Below are 16,707 nucleotides of genomic sequence, written 5' to 3'. Positions count from 1 at the left end.
TGGGACTAGGCCTGTTTATCAGGGGAGTTCCTAGGGAATGTAGCTCCCGGGTGCAAATTGCAATTTGGCGTCCATTTAAAATTTTCTTCATATGTGTATGTAAGTTTCTGGTTTTCAGGCGCCCCTTGAATGTCGGCTCCCGGGTGCAGTGCACTCCTGGTACTCTCGGGACGGGCCCCTGCTGCTTGTTATTCCTAGGTTAAGAGAACTTCTTTGGGCTGTTCCTCCAAGCTTCCCTTTATTCTGCCTTATTAGATAAAGACACATCTGAAATAGGTCAACCTGGCGTTGTAAGATTGTGGACGCTTACCGTTGCAGCGAACTTTGTTTAGGCTGAGTTTCCCAACAACATTTCTTAAATCGTAAAACAGACTCTAGAGCTTTCTCGAATTTTGCATGCCAATTGCTTATATGGATTTTTTTCTTTAGTTGTTAGCTTAGATGTGGAATTCATTGTTGTCAGATAATGTAAAACGGGTTACCTTTAGAGTGGGCCGCCTTGATCCACTTTAATAAATTGAAATACTCCCTACACAAGCGTGCTTTTGCATTTGGTGTGATGGATTGAAGCATGCCGATTGACAGCATTAATTTCACCCTGGATGAATAGCGGGCTACGACTTTCAGAGAATATGCGAGTTTTCTACTACCACCAAAACAATTAACAAACTAACTATTAATCACATATTACTATTATTATTTTTTAAACCTGGTAAAGGTTAAGAGCCGCTGATCTAAAACTAATCAACAAACTATTGGTACATTACATTTATAAATATTTGCTTTAAATATTCAATTTTTAAGCCTAAACCATAGTTTTTTCCATCTTCTCTCTCCTCGACATATACACTCAGAAACCACTAAATTATGATCACTCCATCCAAATGGACTATGCCGTATTGCTAGCAGTATAAAAAAGCAGAACAGCTTCCTACTCTAGAGCAGTGGTAATTTGCATCTGGTCGTGCAAGTCAAAGTATACAGTAGCAGTTATGGGACGTAGTAAAGAAATCACGGAGTTTCAAAAGGGCATGATTGTGGGAATTCGTGCATTGGGTGCTTCCATGTCGAAAACTGCACGCCTTGTTGGTTGCTCACGGTCTGCTGCGGTTGAGGTGTACAAAGAATTGTGTCGAACGGGTCAAACCACCTCCCTCCGACAGACCTGTGAAGGATTATGCAAAGTGAATGTTCGTGATGAGCGAAGGGTGCAACGCATTGCACCATTATTGTTCGCGATGGCAATTTGCGCTATACCAGGACTATTACAGCTGGAGTCCCACAAGGCTGGGGTCCTGTCCGGAATCTTGTTCTCAGCTGTTCTCGTGCCATTTGTGACAGGCCGAACTGACATCCTCACCTTTGCCGATGACATAAAATCGTTTACTCCCCTTAGCCCTGGAGACACTGCTGAATACATCAATACTTTAATCCTTCAGAAAATCCGGAACCTTGCGGCCTTCCCCTCCGGTTTCGGACTTCAAATCAATCCTGAGAAGTCAAAACAGTTGACTTTCTCTCTCAAACGGAGCCCAACAATAGTACAACCCATTTTAAGAGGATGCGCGATTTCTGTCGTCCAACAACGTACAGATCTGGGCATTATTTTTGATCAAAAGCTCTCTTTTCTATCGCAAATAGACCACTTGCAAATAAAGTTCTGTCGACTCCGGTGGATGATTAAACAACAACTAATGCACGTCCATGACCAGGCTGTTGGGTGCAGATATATTAAGACATGTGTTTATCCGGTCATACTCTATGGCGCCGAAGTCTGGACTTCAACTGCTACGACCCATCTTAGACCGATTTTCGCGGGGGAATTCTGGCTACTGAAGTGGGCCATATGGAAATTTCAGCTTCCCCCTACACCAAGGACCACCCAGATGGCGGCAGCTCTCAACATGGACGTCTTCCTGCCACCATACCCGTTCAAATGCTGCAAGACATACAGTCCTTGGACAGCGACCTCTACAAATTCGCAGTCGACAAGGAATATAGGCAGAAAGTACTCGGTCGACTTCCTTCCCAGGACCACGTCAGAGGACATCATCACTGCCTTGAATCCATCATCCCAGTGTTCAAACCTTTCAGGAGTCATAATGCTTTTTTTTTTTTTTTCTTTGTGTTTATATTATGTTGTGTGATTTCTTTTATGTAAACCCCTGGCTTGTAGCCGTGAAGGGAGTTGTATACAGCAATGTGCTTTCTGTATATAATAAAGAGTTCTTCTTCTTCTAATATCTCAACAATAGGAATGAATTAGCCAATAAACTGTTATAGTAGTAAATAACTGTTATAGTAGTAGCAAATAACTGTTATCCCAGATGTTATAGTAGTTATCAGCATTACTATAACATCACTGTTAAGACATAGAAGGTATCTAAATATTGGCTTTTCTAGCGAAGGAAAACTGGAATGTGATAGAACTCATCATACAGATCTCGTCTAATCGCTGTATGCAGACTGGATTCGGGTATTGGATTTAGCTTTGATCAGAAGGATCAAAGCTAAATCCAATACCCGAGGACACATGATTTTGAGAGCAGTGATACCAGCTAAAGATTGTTTGGAACACAGTGCAGAAATTAGGGAAGTGATGAGAAAGTACTTCATAATCACTTGTGAGTACTGGAGTAAATATATTCAGAGCACGAGAGTAAATATTCTGATACTAACCACGAATTTTACGCAAACAGATTTCCAAAGAGTGGTCAAGCGCGAGGATACAAAAGTACGCCCACTGTGACTACTAAATATAGTATAATGTTCTTATATTCCCTCCATCGATCGCCGTAGGTCAAGTGCGAGGGTATAGACGTGCACGCGCGTGCCTACTCATATTGAGCTATTACTCCCGATTATAGTGCAATTCAAGTGGATTATCAAATTTATTCATTTATTTACATACATGTATTATTCTCACACACAGAAATACGGTGATTTTGTTGTATGCTCTCTCTCTCTATCTTGTGAACTCCTCTGATCTCATTTGGTCGTCCTGGAGTATAAACAGAAAATTTATTTATTTGATTACTTAAACTTTACATCGCAGTAAAACTTTTATCCTTCAGCATTGCGTTCACTTGCAAACTGGATTTTGGTATGAATAAATACAATTATCCAAAAAGACATGTGTGACCACATGTATGAATAGTTTCCAACTCGGTGGCTGGTTTGGCAACTGCCTTTAACTAGTTAAAAGTTACTCGAACCTCCCCTGTTTCCTTCGTGTAACACGGGAGGTCAGTGAAATACTGTACTCGGTTTGGCTTACAGTATTTCAAAAACATTTACAGTGTTGGTAATTGAAATATGAAGTGTGATCATAAAGTTCGGGGGCTGACTTTCTATCTTGAAACTTCAGCTTCCTAGAGAATTCAGTGACTCATCAAGCTAGTAACATATAAATCAACTGTTTACGAAGTGTGATTAAAACGTTAGGAGATTGGCTTTGTATCTTGAAATCGCGACATCTTAGAGAGCTGAGACTTACAGCAACGTGCTCATTGACTATCTAGACATATAACACAACTTATCTGTTTATCTACAGTCAGTCTGAAATAGCGCGTGTTGTTGAATAGGTGTTTTTTATGAATTTTACCGTTTTAAAATGAGTGATGAGTGCACTGAGCAGCGAATTTTTTATCAAATTTTGTTTCAAAATAGGTAAAATGCAACAGAAGCCCACCAAATGTTAATTACTTTCGGAGAAGATGGCATATATCGTTCAAGACTTTCCAGTGGTTCGCAAAGTTTAAAGTTTGTTTTTTTTTTCCGTAGAAAATGACCCTCCCCCTCGCTGGCTGCCCTTCCACTTCGAAAACCAATGATTCAGTCATGTGTTCGTGATCTACTCACAAGTTGATCACTTGTGAGTAGAAAAATTCACGGATAACTATCCGTGAATTTGCTAGTGAAACTGGTATTCTTATGGGACATATCAATCAATTTTAATTTAAGATTTGGAAATGTGACGCGTTTTAAAGAAGTTTGTACTTCGCATTCCCACTGATGATCATACACAGCGGCGAGTACTCGCATGTCGCTCGCTTTGTCAACGTGCTGCCTACTGATCAACACATTGTTTCTTCCATACTGATGACGAAACAATGGCCTAGTCCCTTCAAAGGAACACTCCAAGTTCTCCATGGCCCAAGAAAGCAAGATAACTCGATCAAATGTGAAGATCAAGCTTATCATATTTTTTGACTCTCAGGATTTTGTTGCATGGTCAAATAGTGAACTAGGAATACCAGAAAAAATTTTTGCAGCGATTGTGTGGGATACTGCTCGGAGAAAATGGCGAAGTGGGCTCATGGAACTAGCGCATGCATCACGATAACAGCTCTTTCTCTATTCAAGAATTTCTTGCGAAGTACGGTATCATCCTTGTTTTCCATTTTCCACATTCACTGGATTTAGTTCAGTGTAGGTTTTTTTGCTTTCCAAGCCTAAAGCCCCTTTGAAAGTCGCAGATTTGCCACGCCTGAGGAAATTATTCATAATTTGCCACAAGAACTATTAGCAATTCCAAAAGAAGCTATCAGGAATACTTTCAGAAGTTGCGGATGAGTTGAAATCGGTCTACAGTGTCAAGGAGCCTAGTTCGAATGAGACCTATCATTTTCCAAATGTTAGTTCATTCCTCAAACTTTTTGATCTTACATCAAATTGAGGTAACTGGGCAAGGTAATTAATGACTTGTTATAGGGTACAAATTTCGATTTAGATATTTACTGTTTTTAAATCAACAGTATGTGGACTATATACGAGCACATTGCTATAAAAAGAAGGGAAAAAAAAAAAAAAAAAAAAAAAACTTACCATTTCGATTCATATTAACTGCGAAACATTTCTGCAGACGGCAATACGGACACCAGTTACGACGAGCTTTGTCCACAACACACGTTCCCGTGCCAGCTGGTGAAGAGAAAGGAAGTTGGAAAAAGAAAGGGAAGAGACAGGGTATTAGTTAGATACCGTCTGTATCTATGTCTTCTGTCTTCATACTTGTGTGAATATACACTCTTTCTTTAATGAAATTTTTAAATAAACGTCTTTCTTTGTGGGTTCGATCCATCAAGTACTGTACAAAGTTTAATTTAGATAACATACCATTATAAAATAACTAAATTTTAATCATGACTGAACGAGTCGTTTTCTTCGAGGGTGTCACCATCAAGATTAAAATTCATTACACATTTTACAACGAGATATATATATAGTGGTGAAAAGAATGTAAGGAAATTGAATTAATCTTAATGAATTTTGTTCTGAAAAGAATTTACTACATGTATCCCACGCTGTGGGATCCGGGCAGCTGAGACCAATGTATTGGCATCGATCCCACAAAGTAATATTTAATGGTGTTGCAAGTTTCACTGTTTAATTTTAATTACTGTATTAGTAAACAAACTTCAATTGCGAAGAAATTCATTTAGTAATATCGTGGTGTACTTTGTATAAATTTAATTGTAGATCAATTTTGGTACATTGAATTAAATACGTTATATAATGAAATATATGTTCCTGTTTCGAAATCCAGTAGACTAATGTCAGTAATTCACTGCAGGCCCACGGTATATTCAAAACTTCTAGGCTGCTTCATATTGTTGCCAGTTTTGTCTAACCACCCCTCTGATGCCTCTCCAGTTCACTATGCCCTCAAGCACAGATCCAGCTACTGATCTCCTCTCAGCATTCATAAAAATTCTACAGGCATTTGAAACTAATTCAAAAATTGAAGATGTGCATCTTGGCATACATTCAACATTTGGCGCTGTTAACATCAATTCTTTTCTGCTCAGATTTTTGGAGGGTTCTTCTCTCCAATTCTTCCGAGCGCATATCAGCTCTAGAGTTGAGCACCTTTCCGCTGAACGCTAGTTAATTCTCCCGAAAAGTCATCGCACTCCTTTCAGTCTTACAGGTGATCAACTTGTTACCAACAAAATAGAGAACACCAGCAGCCTTTCTGATTCAATACTCAATTACCATCAACCCTGCCGAATCTGCGACCATAGTAGTTTTCTCCTTCAAGAAACAATCTTCCCAGATACAGCCACCTCTTAGTAGCATTGCCATTCCTCGAGTATCTGAAGCTTGTTAAAAACATTTCCCCAGGAGTGATAGACTAGAGCTTGCTACCTGGGAGTCTAAAATGCTGATGGAACTCAGGAAATGGCCCTCCTCAGTGTAATCACTGTCATACACCACTCACAGTTAAACACATACTTCTGGAAAATGTACTTATATAATAATGCTCGACTAGTGCCATTCAGTTCTCTGGCAAGTTTAAAGGAACCTTTGTCGCTTAGCCATATCATAGGCGAAAAATCAAATCTCACAAAATTCTTCTCCTTCCTACAACTAATAGGATTCTATAGCCGTTTTTAACTGCTTCTGAATCAACCAACACAGACAGTATGAACCATTTTCATTAGTGCAATATGGTCTAAGTAGCCATTGCACTTAAAACCTCATCAAAAACAACAACAACAGCTGATGGAACTGATATTCAGATCCCACTCGCGATTTAAGTAGGTCGAATTTCGGTGAGATCCGATCATTCTAAGACAATTAAATCCTCTATTTGTACCTTCACAACGGCGAGACTGGTAGTACTCTAGATATTAATCTTATGTACGTTTAGTATTCTGGAGGAGACGATACAGGAACCAACGTAAGCAGGGCCCAAGATATGGCGTCCACATCACTGAGGAATGTCGCCCATCTATATCAACAAGTATTACCAGGTGGTAGTCTCATAATTTCGTACAGTACCACCACTTTGTTGAAAGTTTGAAGAGGCGAAACGCTCATATTTAGTCTCTAGAGCAGAGTTCCGGTAACCCTCATCTCTTCCATTATACAGTATGAGTAATGTTTTTTGAAGTTACGCCCTCGTGGGTAGCACAGTCGATAGAATCGCCATCCTCCCCACACCGAATGGAAAATACCTGAATTCGATTCATGTCGATGAAATGAGGATTTTTATGGGCATTTTTTACAAACCGGCTAAGTTAGTCTCAGGCGAGAGTAACATAGTTTTTCTCCCAGAATCTCTAGTTTTTCGTCCAGTACACAGAAAATGGACCACAGAACACCCGCAATTTTACAGACAATATACACTGGTGTTCAAAGAAAGCAATTTTACAGACAATGTACACTGGTGTTCAAAGAAAACAATTTTATAGACAATATACACTGGTGTTCAAAGAAAACAATTTTACAGACAATATACACTGGTGTTCAAAGAAAACAATTTTACAGACAATATACACTGGTGTTCTACATCACTCCTTAAAATTGCAATTGTCGTCCGAATAACGTAAGTATATGGCAATATTTTTCAGATTGCATCAAATAAGATTTACACGCGTAGGTGATGACGTAATATTGCATCAGCTGTTACTTTCAGCTATATAAGCACGTTCTGCAAGAGTTGCAGTCATTCCTTGCTTGTGTCAGGATGACGAGTTACGTGCAGTTGACGCCACGAAGAAAGAGTGCTATTGTTGCTTTACGTGAGGAAGGATGTTCTTCCCGTCATATTGCTTATAGAGTGTCTTGTAATCAGTCGACAGTGAGTAGATTTCTTTCCAAACTCAAGAATACTGGTTCTGCTGATAGGAAAAAACGAAACCGGACGCAAACGAGTCTCTACGATATGGGGGTGCATTTCGTATCGCGGAGTAGGTCACCTGCAGTTTATAAAAGGTTCCGTAAATGCCAATGGATACTTGCTATATTGGAAGGCAAATTGCTGTCATCCATTAGAGACCATTTAAACCTGCCAAGTAACTGCATCTTTCAGGACGACTCTGCTCCTTGTCATCGGGCGAAAAGTGTAAATAGGCACTTCTGTAGTTACTTTAACTTCATTTCTGCATTAGAGGTTCGACAGTAATGTGTTTAAATTTTTTACAGTTGAAATGAAAAAATGGTTGGAAGAACGGTCCATTACAACTCTTAGCTGTCCAGGAAACAGCCAGGACCTGAATCCTATAAAGAATTGTTGGTATCGTGTGGAATCTGCAGTTGCTAGAAAGAAACCAAAGACCCTTCGTGAACTTCATAATTCGTGTTTGGAATCATGAAGTATCAGTTGATTATCTTCAGAAATTGCTCTTGTCAATGCCTCGACGGTGTGCTGCTGTCATCAGGGCCAGCGGCGGTTCAACTGAATATTAGTTTGCACCTGGTGAACTTTTCATTTTGTTTTCCGTTTAAAATTATAAACGGAAGCAAATTGACGGCTTCTGATAACATTTCAGCCATAATTGTCGTGTTTACCAAAACTGTTGTATGAAGGTGGCAAATGTGCTCATTTTGGAATATTTCGAGAGCACCTGTCAAATATTACTTAGCTTTGCCTTAACTTAACTATTAATAAATAGCTTTTGTTTATATTTCTATTTGTGATGCTAGTCATTAATGTAACATACCATCGCGAAAAATGGTTATAAATGTGAAATTTCTAGGTGATGCACTTTCTTTGAACACCAGTGTATACGGAACAATATGGCCTTATTTGCTGATGCTTCTAAAACCCTACAACAACAACAAGTTTTGAAGTTATTATGAGCATCATGGCGACATCCAATGTTACTTACGTTTCGAAGGTACAGTTCTAAGACGGTTTTCGCAGGCGAGCCGCTAGATAGTCCACAGAAACGGTCAGGTGCAATATTGGTGATTCTGTAGTAGGTAACTGGATCAGATAGCGTATAATCTTGATCTTGTTGCCTGTACTCTGCCAGCTAGTGACTGGAGGGAGTCCAAGTAATGTGAACGCGAGGCTACGTTATGTCAAGGGTATATTCTTGCTGTGTACCATATCCAAAAATTTCATTAATTCATACATGTTCCACCCCCTCTACTTTCATTTATCTATTGAATGTATCGTGAATAGTCAAAGTAATGGAACAAACTTATCTGAAAAAATGATTTAAACCTTCTTAAACTTCAGTGGTGTTTATTACCGCTTATAACCTGCTACAGCTGTAATCCTTTTCTTTCTTTCTTTTTTTTTTTTTTTTCTTTTTTGACAATCTCAATCTTCGGATGTTTTAATCATTACACATCTCAGTTGCCCTAATTATTAATTCGCCCTATGGTTCGTTTCGTTTCAGATTAAGGGTTTTTTAAACTAGCTTTTGTCTTATGATTTTTTTTGGCAACTGCCTCTCCATCTTTTTCTCTGACTACCCTCCCGGGGCGATCATAGACAGCTCGCTTTCTTCTAACTTCTCCACCAATGCTGGTGTTCTCAAAGATTCTGTTCTTCCTTCCACTCTTTCTCTCATATATTAAAGACCTTCTTCCACTGATTGTAAATCCTATCCATAGTTTTGCTGATCATAACGCATTACTTTGCACATTCCAGTGTGAGAAACCTTGTCGTACGCAATCTCAACTTCTTGGTTATCCACCACCAATCCTTTAAATGCCTATATTCAGATAACTCTTCAAAGAGATAAAGAAAACTTAGTTAGCTTCAATACTTGGTCCTTGAAGCTGTCACAGATATTCTCTCAGGTATGTCAAGCTGGTCTAGCCACCAGGGAGTCTAAAACGCTGATGGAACTGATATTCAAGCCACGTGGACACCAAATTTCAGTGAAGTCCGGTCTTTCTGTGAAAACTAAATCCTCTGCTTGCACCTTCACGATGGTGGGACTGTTAGTAACCCTGTGTTTAATCCCAGTGTACAAATCCTGAAATATGGCACCAAGTATACTGGAGATGACCACCCAGGTGCAAACCAACGTAAACAGAGGTCGAGTTGTAGCGTCCACACCACACCGAGGATTGAAACCTCTCTGTGTTACCCGTCAATGCTAGGTGGTACCTGGCGCTCATCAATCGGTGCAATACCACCACTTTACTTATCGGAGGCTTGAAATAGTGGAACTCATGTTTAATCTCCAGAGCAAAGCTTCAGCAGAAGCTTTGCTCTAGAGATTAAACATTTCCCCATCTCTTCCATCATTCGGTGTGACTGATTTCTGTTGAGGTCATGTTGGACGTAATGGCGAGATCCAATCTTTCTTATATTTCGACGGTAAAGCTCTAAAATGGTGTTCGCAGGCTGATTGCTAGATAGTCCACCAGACCGAGCCTATTGGTAACTCTTTAGGTTAGGAGACTTCTGGATCAGCTAGTGCAGTAGTGTACAACCTTATCCCGTACAGGGGCCATATTCAAAGTTAGATTTGTTTCGCGGAACGCACTGAGTGATTCTTGTTACGTGTAAAAGGAAGTTTCTATTTTCATGTTACCTTTTTTTAATTTCACACTCTATATATAAAATGCAAATTCCCAACACTTTTAGTCTGTGTCAGCGATTTATTTTTTAGATTTTATTAAAATTTAAAAAATATGACTTACTTTTGTTTTTTTAAAAAAAAACCTTACTTTTTTTTTTTTAAATACCTTACTTTCACTTTTAAATGTCACTTAAGAAAATTTACAAACTGAAAAGGATCATTGCTTTTCAATATTAAGGTGGATAAATAAATATAATGATACATCTAAAATTGAAAATATTCGAATGTTTTTTTTAAATAGAGATGATTGAGGCTGGATATTTTTAGATAAAATAATTGTTCAAAATTTGGTTGAAAATTTGCAATTCCCAATACGCAATGAAGATGCTCATCAATTTTTCTGTTTCTTTTTAAACATTCATTTGATTTCATGTATGAAAATATTTGCTCGCAAACATATGTTGACCCAAACAAAGTAGCCATTTTCATGACCGCGCGGGCCGTATAAAAATTATTCGTGGGCCGTAGGTTGGACACCACTGAGCTAGTGTATAATCTCGCTGCCTCTACTCTGCCAGGTAGTGACTCGAGGGAGCCAGAGTAGTTGTGTATATGGAGGGGAGACGTTGTCGAAGCCACGTTATATCAATGATCTAGGTATATTCTTGCTTTGTGTATTCCACATACAAAAACTTCATACAGCATGCCCTCCCTGCCTTTTCTTACTACTGAATACGTCATGAATAGTCAACCTAATGGAACAAATTTATCTGCGAAAAAGATCTAAACTTCCCAAACATTTTCTCGTTCTTGTTACAAATATTCGTGGTCTCATTTCCAGTCTCAATGATGTCCATTTCCATTTAGTCTGCAACGAATATCCCAAATATTCGTTGATTCAACCACTGCTCATCTCAGTTGGCCTAATTATTCGCTGTACGAGTCCTTTTGCTTCAAAGTTGATACTTGTGCACATGTCTGCTCTGATGTTCCCTGTCAGAGATTCAATAATTTGGAATCCCCCTTTTCGATCTTCTCTAGCGTAAAATCTCTCTACCAGATTCTGTCAAATTCATCTTTTGCCTCTATCGTTCCCCCAACCGCTAATCACTTGGAACTTTTTTGATCTCCTCTCTTTGAAACTTGACTTTCTCCAGCTCAACTTTCCTAACAGTGAAGTAATTTTCCTTGTTGAGTTTAATGTTCACAACATAAAATAAAATAAATTTTCTGTTTATAGTCCGGCACGACAACCAAGTCAGTAGAGTTTACAATAAATCGTCAATACAAATATTTATCGTATTTAGTAGTCACGGGCTTGAACCCCGGTCCACTCAGGGAACGCGTGCTATGCACTCTCGCTCTTGACCACTGGGCTACGTCAGGCCTGATATCAGCTTATTTCGGTTTTCTACTCACGCTGACCCAACTGGTCGAGATGCCGAGGCTTTTACAGGTACTAATGCCCTCGCACAGATTGTTCATTTACCTACCAGAATACCAGACAGTCCCAAACACACAGGCAACACGTTTGATCTTTTTCTCACAAACAACCATTCTAGGTACACGGTCGAGGTGAGTGGTCGTCTAGGCACCTCAGATCACAACTTAGTGATGGCCTCTTCGTTAATGAAGCCTTTCTCTCGTGACCAATCGCAACCTCGTGATGTTTGCTACTACAGGAATGCAAAATCGGATGATCTGCGATATTTATTTTCTTCCTTTCCCTGTTTCAAATCTTCTGATGCCAACATTTGCTCGTGTCAGAGAAATTATTCTTGTAGCGGTGGAATCTTTTATTCCACACCACATTAAAATCTTGTCCTTTACCTAATTCTTGGTTTTCCAAAAAATATGCTAAGGATGTGTTCAAGATAACAATGTTGCATATCACAATTGGCTTGCATCCAAAATTTCCAGGTTCATTTTCTGCCTACACGAAAGTTCACAATAGTTGTAAAGTAGTTATTAATCAGTCCAAACTAGATTTTCAACAGGCTAAGGGCTATACTAGATGAGCGCTTGAAGCGCGAGCGTCACCCTGCGTCGTGAACGCCTCCAAAACAGCAAACTACACGTAGCTCTCCTAACGTCAGATCGTTTCAAACTACACGGGGCACTTCTAACGTTTCATTGGATATCACCAGCCACTCACTTTTTCTATTCCCAGTTTTAAGATGGAGGCTGTTCAAGTTGGATGTATTGCGCATTTATGTATAGTGTTGATTGCGAGTAGAAAGAAAAAAAGACGATGGTGGCTTCATCCAGAAAATTAAAATAGTTTAAAATCAGGACAGTTTTATATTATGTTTGAAACACACAGGAAGTCTCCCGAGAAGTTATTTTATTTTATTTTACGGAATGTCAATAGTTTTGATGAACTTGTAATGTTAATTAGTGGAAAAACGCAAAATTTGATACCGTGATACGGAAATATCAATACCGATGTTTACATCTATGCTTTATGTGCTGTACCGACAGGCCACTAATTGAAATATTTCTGAAATGTTGTTTTCTTTGTTTGTAAAATTATTTTATTTCTACCCGCTATTCCTATTCAGAGATTAAGATATTTGTAAGACTTGGCGTCTTGCAGAATTACTTTCGGCGACATGAAGGGTAACTTCCTCTTTGATTTTACCGCACAGGACTTCTCAGAAAAAAACAACTGTTGTTACTGGCTTTCCATCAGTTGACATTATTTCCAGATGGAATATTGACAAGTCTTTTCCATCCATTTGAAGCAGAAAACGTTCTCCGCTACCCACACTGTAACTGATTACTTTATGTAATCAGTTACAGTAGTGCCGTTACAGTAGTACCAATGAAGGATCAGTATCGCTTGACTTTACGAATGCTTATGCGAAGACACCAGTTTTCGAAGTTTGTAACGCAGCTATCAACAGAAATATTTTCTTGAAATCTCGTTAAAGATCAAATATACATCCAGAAAAAGATATTGTTCCCTAAAAACAATTACATTAAAGCAAACTTTTTTTTTTTTTTTATCAAATGCGTATTGCAGTGTTATCAGTGAGGCTTCCAATAGATTTATTCCAATGAGTCTTCCCATAGATGAATTTCAGTGAGTTTTCCAATAGATTTATTCCAATGAGTCTTCCCATAGATGAATTCCAGTGAGTTTTCCAATAGATGAATTCCCTCGATTTTGTGTTAGTCGTTGCAATACACATTGAAGGAAGTATGATCTTTTCGTTTTTCGAAAACAATCCGTTGCAGTTCTTTCGGTCATGTTTTTTATGCCAAGAAACAGTTGCGTGCATCCCCCCCCCCCCCGTATCACATTGACAGCGACACTGTACTTAGCTGCTTACTTTCATTACTTTCACGATACTTTTCAAAAACGAAAGACACCAGTTATGTTCGAAACGAAAGGTTCAAAATTCGTTTTGGAACAAGACAGACCGCACGTGATTCTTTTTTGTTAACGCCGACATTAGTTGTACTGTTGCAGTGGATCTTAGTTTGATCTTATTTAATAATAATTATAAGGTTCTTTATTAACTTAAAGTATATACATTCGTGATTCTGTACTCAGATAACCAGAGGAATCTACCAATAAATTGTCTCTGCAAAGTGAACAAACTTGGATTTCGTTAACTAATGAAACAGTAATAAAATAGAAGTAATATTTACAATAAATATAAGGTTCAGAACTGAGCTTTCTGATTCTTCTCATCATTACATAGTTCATCCTTGTTCGGAAACATTTATTTTCCAATTTCAATACAACACTTTGCTTTTATTTCTTTGTTGCGTATTATACAAGGAAGGCTTCCTTTCCACCTCATAAATAAAGTCCTCTGTGTCAAACATCGCCTTCCCCAAAGTATAATAAACAAACCAATTAAGTCCAACCACCCCAGGCTGTACAAACGCCAAGGCGTTCGTGCTTCCAACTCCTACAACGGCGTTGGCGGCTTTCAACGCTGCGTTGGAAGGGCCTGTCTAGTTTGCATGCCTTTACCCTCTGCTTCCTGTAAAACTGGGCGTTGTAAGGCGTTGCCGACGCCGCGCTTCAAGCGCTCGTCTAGTAGAAAACTTGTTTCTGGTCCAAATAGTAATCGGGCATTCTTGTCTGTTGCCAAAGCTACTGGCCGCAACGTTACACATCTCTATTCCCTCCAGTCTGCGCGGTAGCACAGTGGCATCGTCACCGTCATCCCACACGGGTTGGAAAAGGCCGCAGTTCGAGTCTCTTCAATGACCCGAGAAAATGGGCTTTTTGCACTCCGTTCGTGAGTTAATCGGTCTCAGGCGTTGATAGCAAGGTTTTATTCCCCTCCAGTAAACAAGCAAATCTTCTCTGGACGATTTGCTTGTTTACTGCAAACTGGGGTGTTTCACCCCAGTTTGCAGGGGAATAAAACCAGAGACCACACACAATTCACGAACATAATACATTTGGGCAGTTAAATGAATATTCTGGATGGCCCTAGTGTGACAGTTATTTTATTATTTTTTTAAATCTCTATTCCCTCTTCTGTCAAAACCGGATGGTTCGATTGCAACCTCAGCTAAAGATAAAGCCGACCCTCTAGCATCCTATTTTTCTTTTCACTCGTGATTTGATGATCTTGGCAAACAACCTCTTACCATTCCCAGTACACTCCATTTAATGTCTACTGTGAAAAGAATTTTAAACAGTCATAATACCAAGAAAGCGCTAGACCCTGATGGTATTTCTCCACTCGTTCTCAAAACTTGTGCTATTTTTAGCTTACTGCTGTTCTGTGTCGCCTCTTTACACTTTCTCATTCCACCGGTGTTTTCCCTTCTGTTTGCAAATTTGCTTATATCCAGTCAGTTCCTAAAAATGATGAAAAATGTCTCCCACCTAGTTATCGTTCTACTGTGCTTACCTCTACTCTTTCCAGTATTGGAGAAATCTATTAACTGCCAGCGGTTAATAGATTTCTCTAATGATCATCAGTATGGATTCCTTAAGTGTTAATCTGCTGGTGATATACTGGATATGTTACCCATGTACGGACAAATTCAAAACTCAAGCAGCTGCTCTTGATATTTCAAATGATCATATTTGGCATAAAAGTCACCTAAATAAGCTTCTGTGCTTTCCATGGCTTCTAGCGTTCTAACTGCGCGGTAGCATAGTGATATCGTCAACGTCCTCCCCACACCTGGTGGAAAAGACCCGGGTTGGAATCCCGTCTGACGCGAGGAGGAACTTTAATGGGTCTTTTTCACTCCGTGGCTGAATTAGTCGGTCTCAGGCGTAGATAGCAAAGTTCCCCCCCCCCCCACAGAAACTGGTTTTTTAGTCCAGCAAAATAGGCAAATCGAACAGAGAACACACGCAATTTACAGACATAAATACGGGTTTATGTAATCAATTACTGGTAACCCTAATGTAATATATATAATTTTTTAATCGTTCTATGGTTTGCCAACTATTTCGTGTATCCAGTGTTCTGTCTGACCGCTCAGTGCTGATGATGAATGACTGTCTAACATCTCCACTAATGCAGGTGTTCGCTATGGCTCACTTCTTTCTCCCTCTATTTCTCTTGTATATTAATGACTTTCTCTCATTGCCAGGTTTCTTTTGCTCCTATGCTCATCTTCAATGACAGTCAGAAACCACAGGTGGCGCCTGACCCTAATACTATGACAGTCAGATTTCTAGACCATTGGTCTCCAAAGTGGGGTACGCCAGATAATGTCAATAAAATCGTGAAGGCTGTTTTCCACGCTGATATATAATACATTATATCTTGATAATAAAATCTAGATATAATGCATACCATGTAAATTATTCATAAATAAAACAAATAGTATTACATTACATTTACTACACTTGTTACGTTAATGATTTCGTATCATTTTCTACTTGAACTTCAATTTAATTTTGTATTTTTTTATTTGTGATCTTTTAAAATTATATGCGAATTTAGATATAATCCATTTCATGTAAATGATTTATAAATTTAAAAATAATTAAACTTATGTACTTATTATTTTTTTTTTGTTTCTGGGTGCACGCTAGTCGTTTTAAGTAAAAAAAAGGGTGCGCGACAAAAAAAGTTTGGAGACCACTTGCTCAAGAGTTCAAACCTGGGCTGTAGTGGAGGCTATACGCAAGTATTCACCTAAAAAAATATCGATTTTTTTTAGGTGAATAGCGTATACCTTCCGGTTTTTTGAAAGACTTGTGTGTGTGTATATATATATAAATATATATCCATTATTTTAATTAAACAAAACATAAGCCAGCAGTATGGCAAAAACTGTAGAGCGAAAATTAACACAAAAATAACCCAAATAAACAATCGAACGAAAAGAAAAATAGATATAAATAGTAGCCCAGAAACCCTAATATAATTTCGATCTTTAAATCCAATTAACAAAAACTATACAAATTTTAGAATAATGCCAATTAGTTATTAATTTA

General features: G+C 38.7%; 1 protein-coding gene across 1 annotated transcript in view; it reads right to left on the bottom strand.

Moving 5' to 3' along the window:
- Positions 1-16,707, bottom strand: part of LOC150091131 (photoreceptor-specific nuclear receptor-like) — a 101,948-nt gene that overhangs the window by 62,687 nt on the left and 22,554 nt on the right. Inside the window, exon 3 of the mRNA XM_090387134.1 lies at positions 4,828-4,923. Within this exon, the coding sequence (XP_090243260.1) occupies positions 4,828-4,923 (96 nt within the window). The remainder of the gene's footprint in view (positions 1-4,827; positions 4,924-16,707) is intronic.

Source organism: Mastigoproctus giganteus, chromosome 1 (assembly GCF_048544385.1).
Source record: "Mastigoproctus giganteus isolate SK-2022 chromosome 1, ASM4854438v1, whole genome shotgun sequence".
Classification (NCBI taxonomy): Eukaryota; Metazoa; Arthropoda; class Arachnida; order Uropygi; family Thelyphonidae; genus Mastigoproctus; species Mastigoproctus giganteus.
The sequence above is the reverse complement of the archived record's forward strand: the minus strand, read 5'-3'. Positions and strand labels throughout refer to the sequence as shown.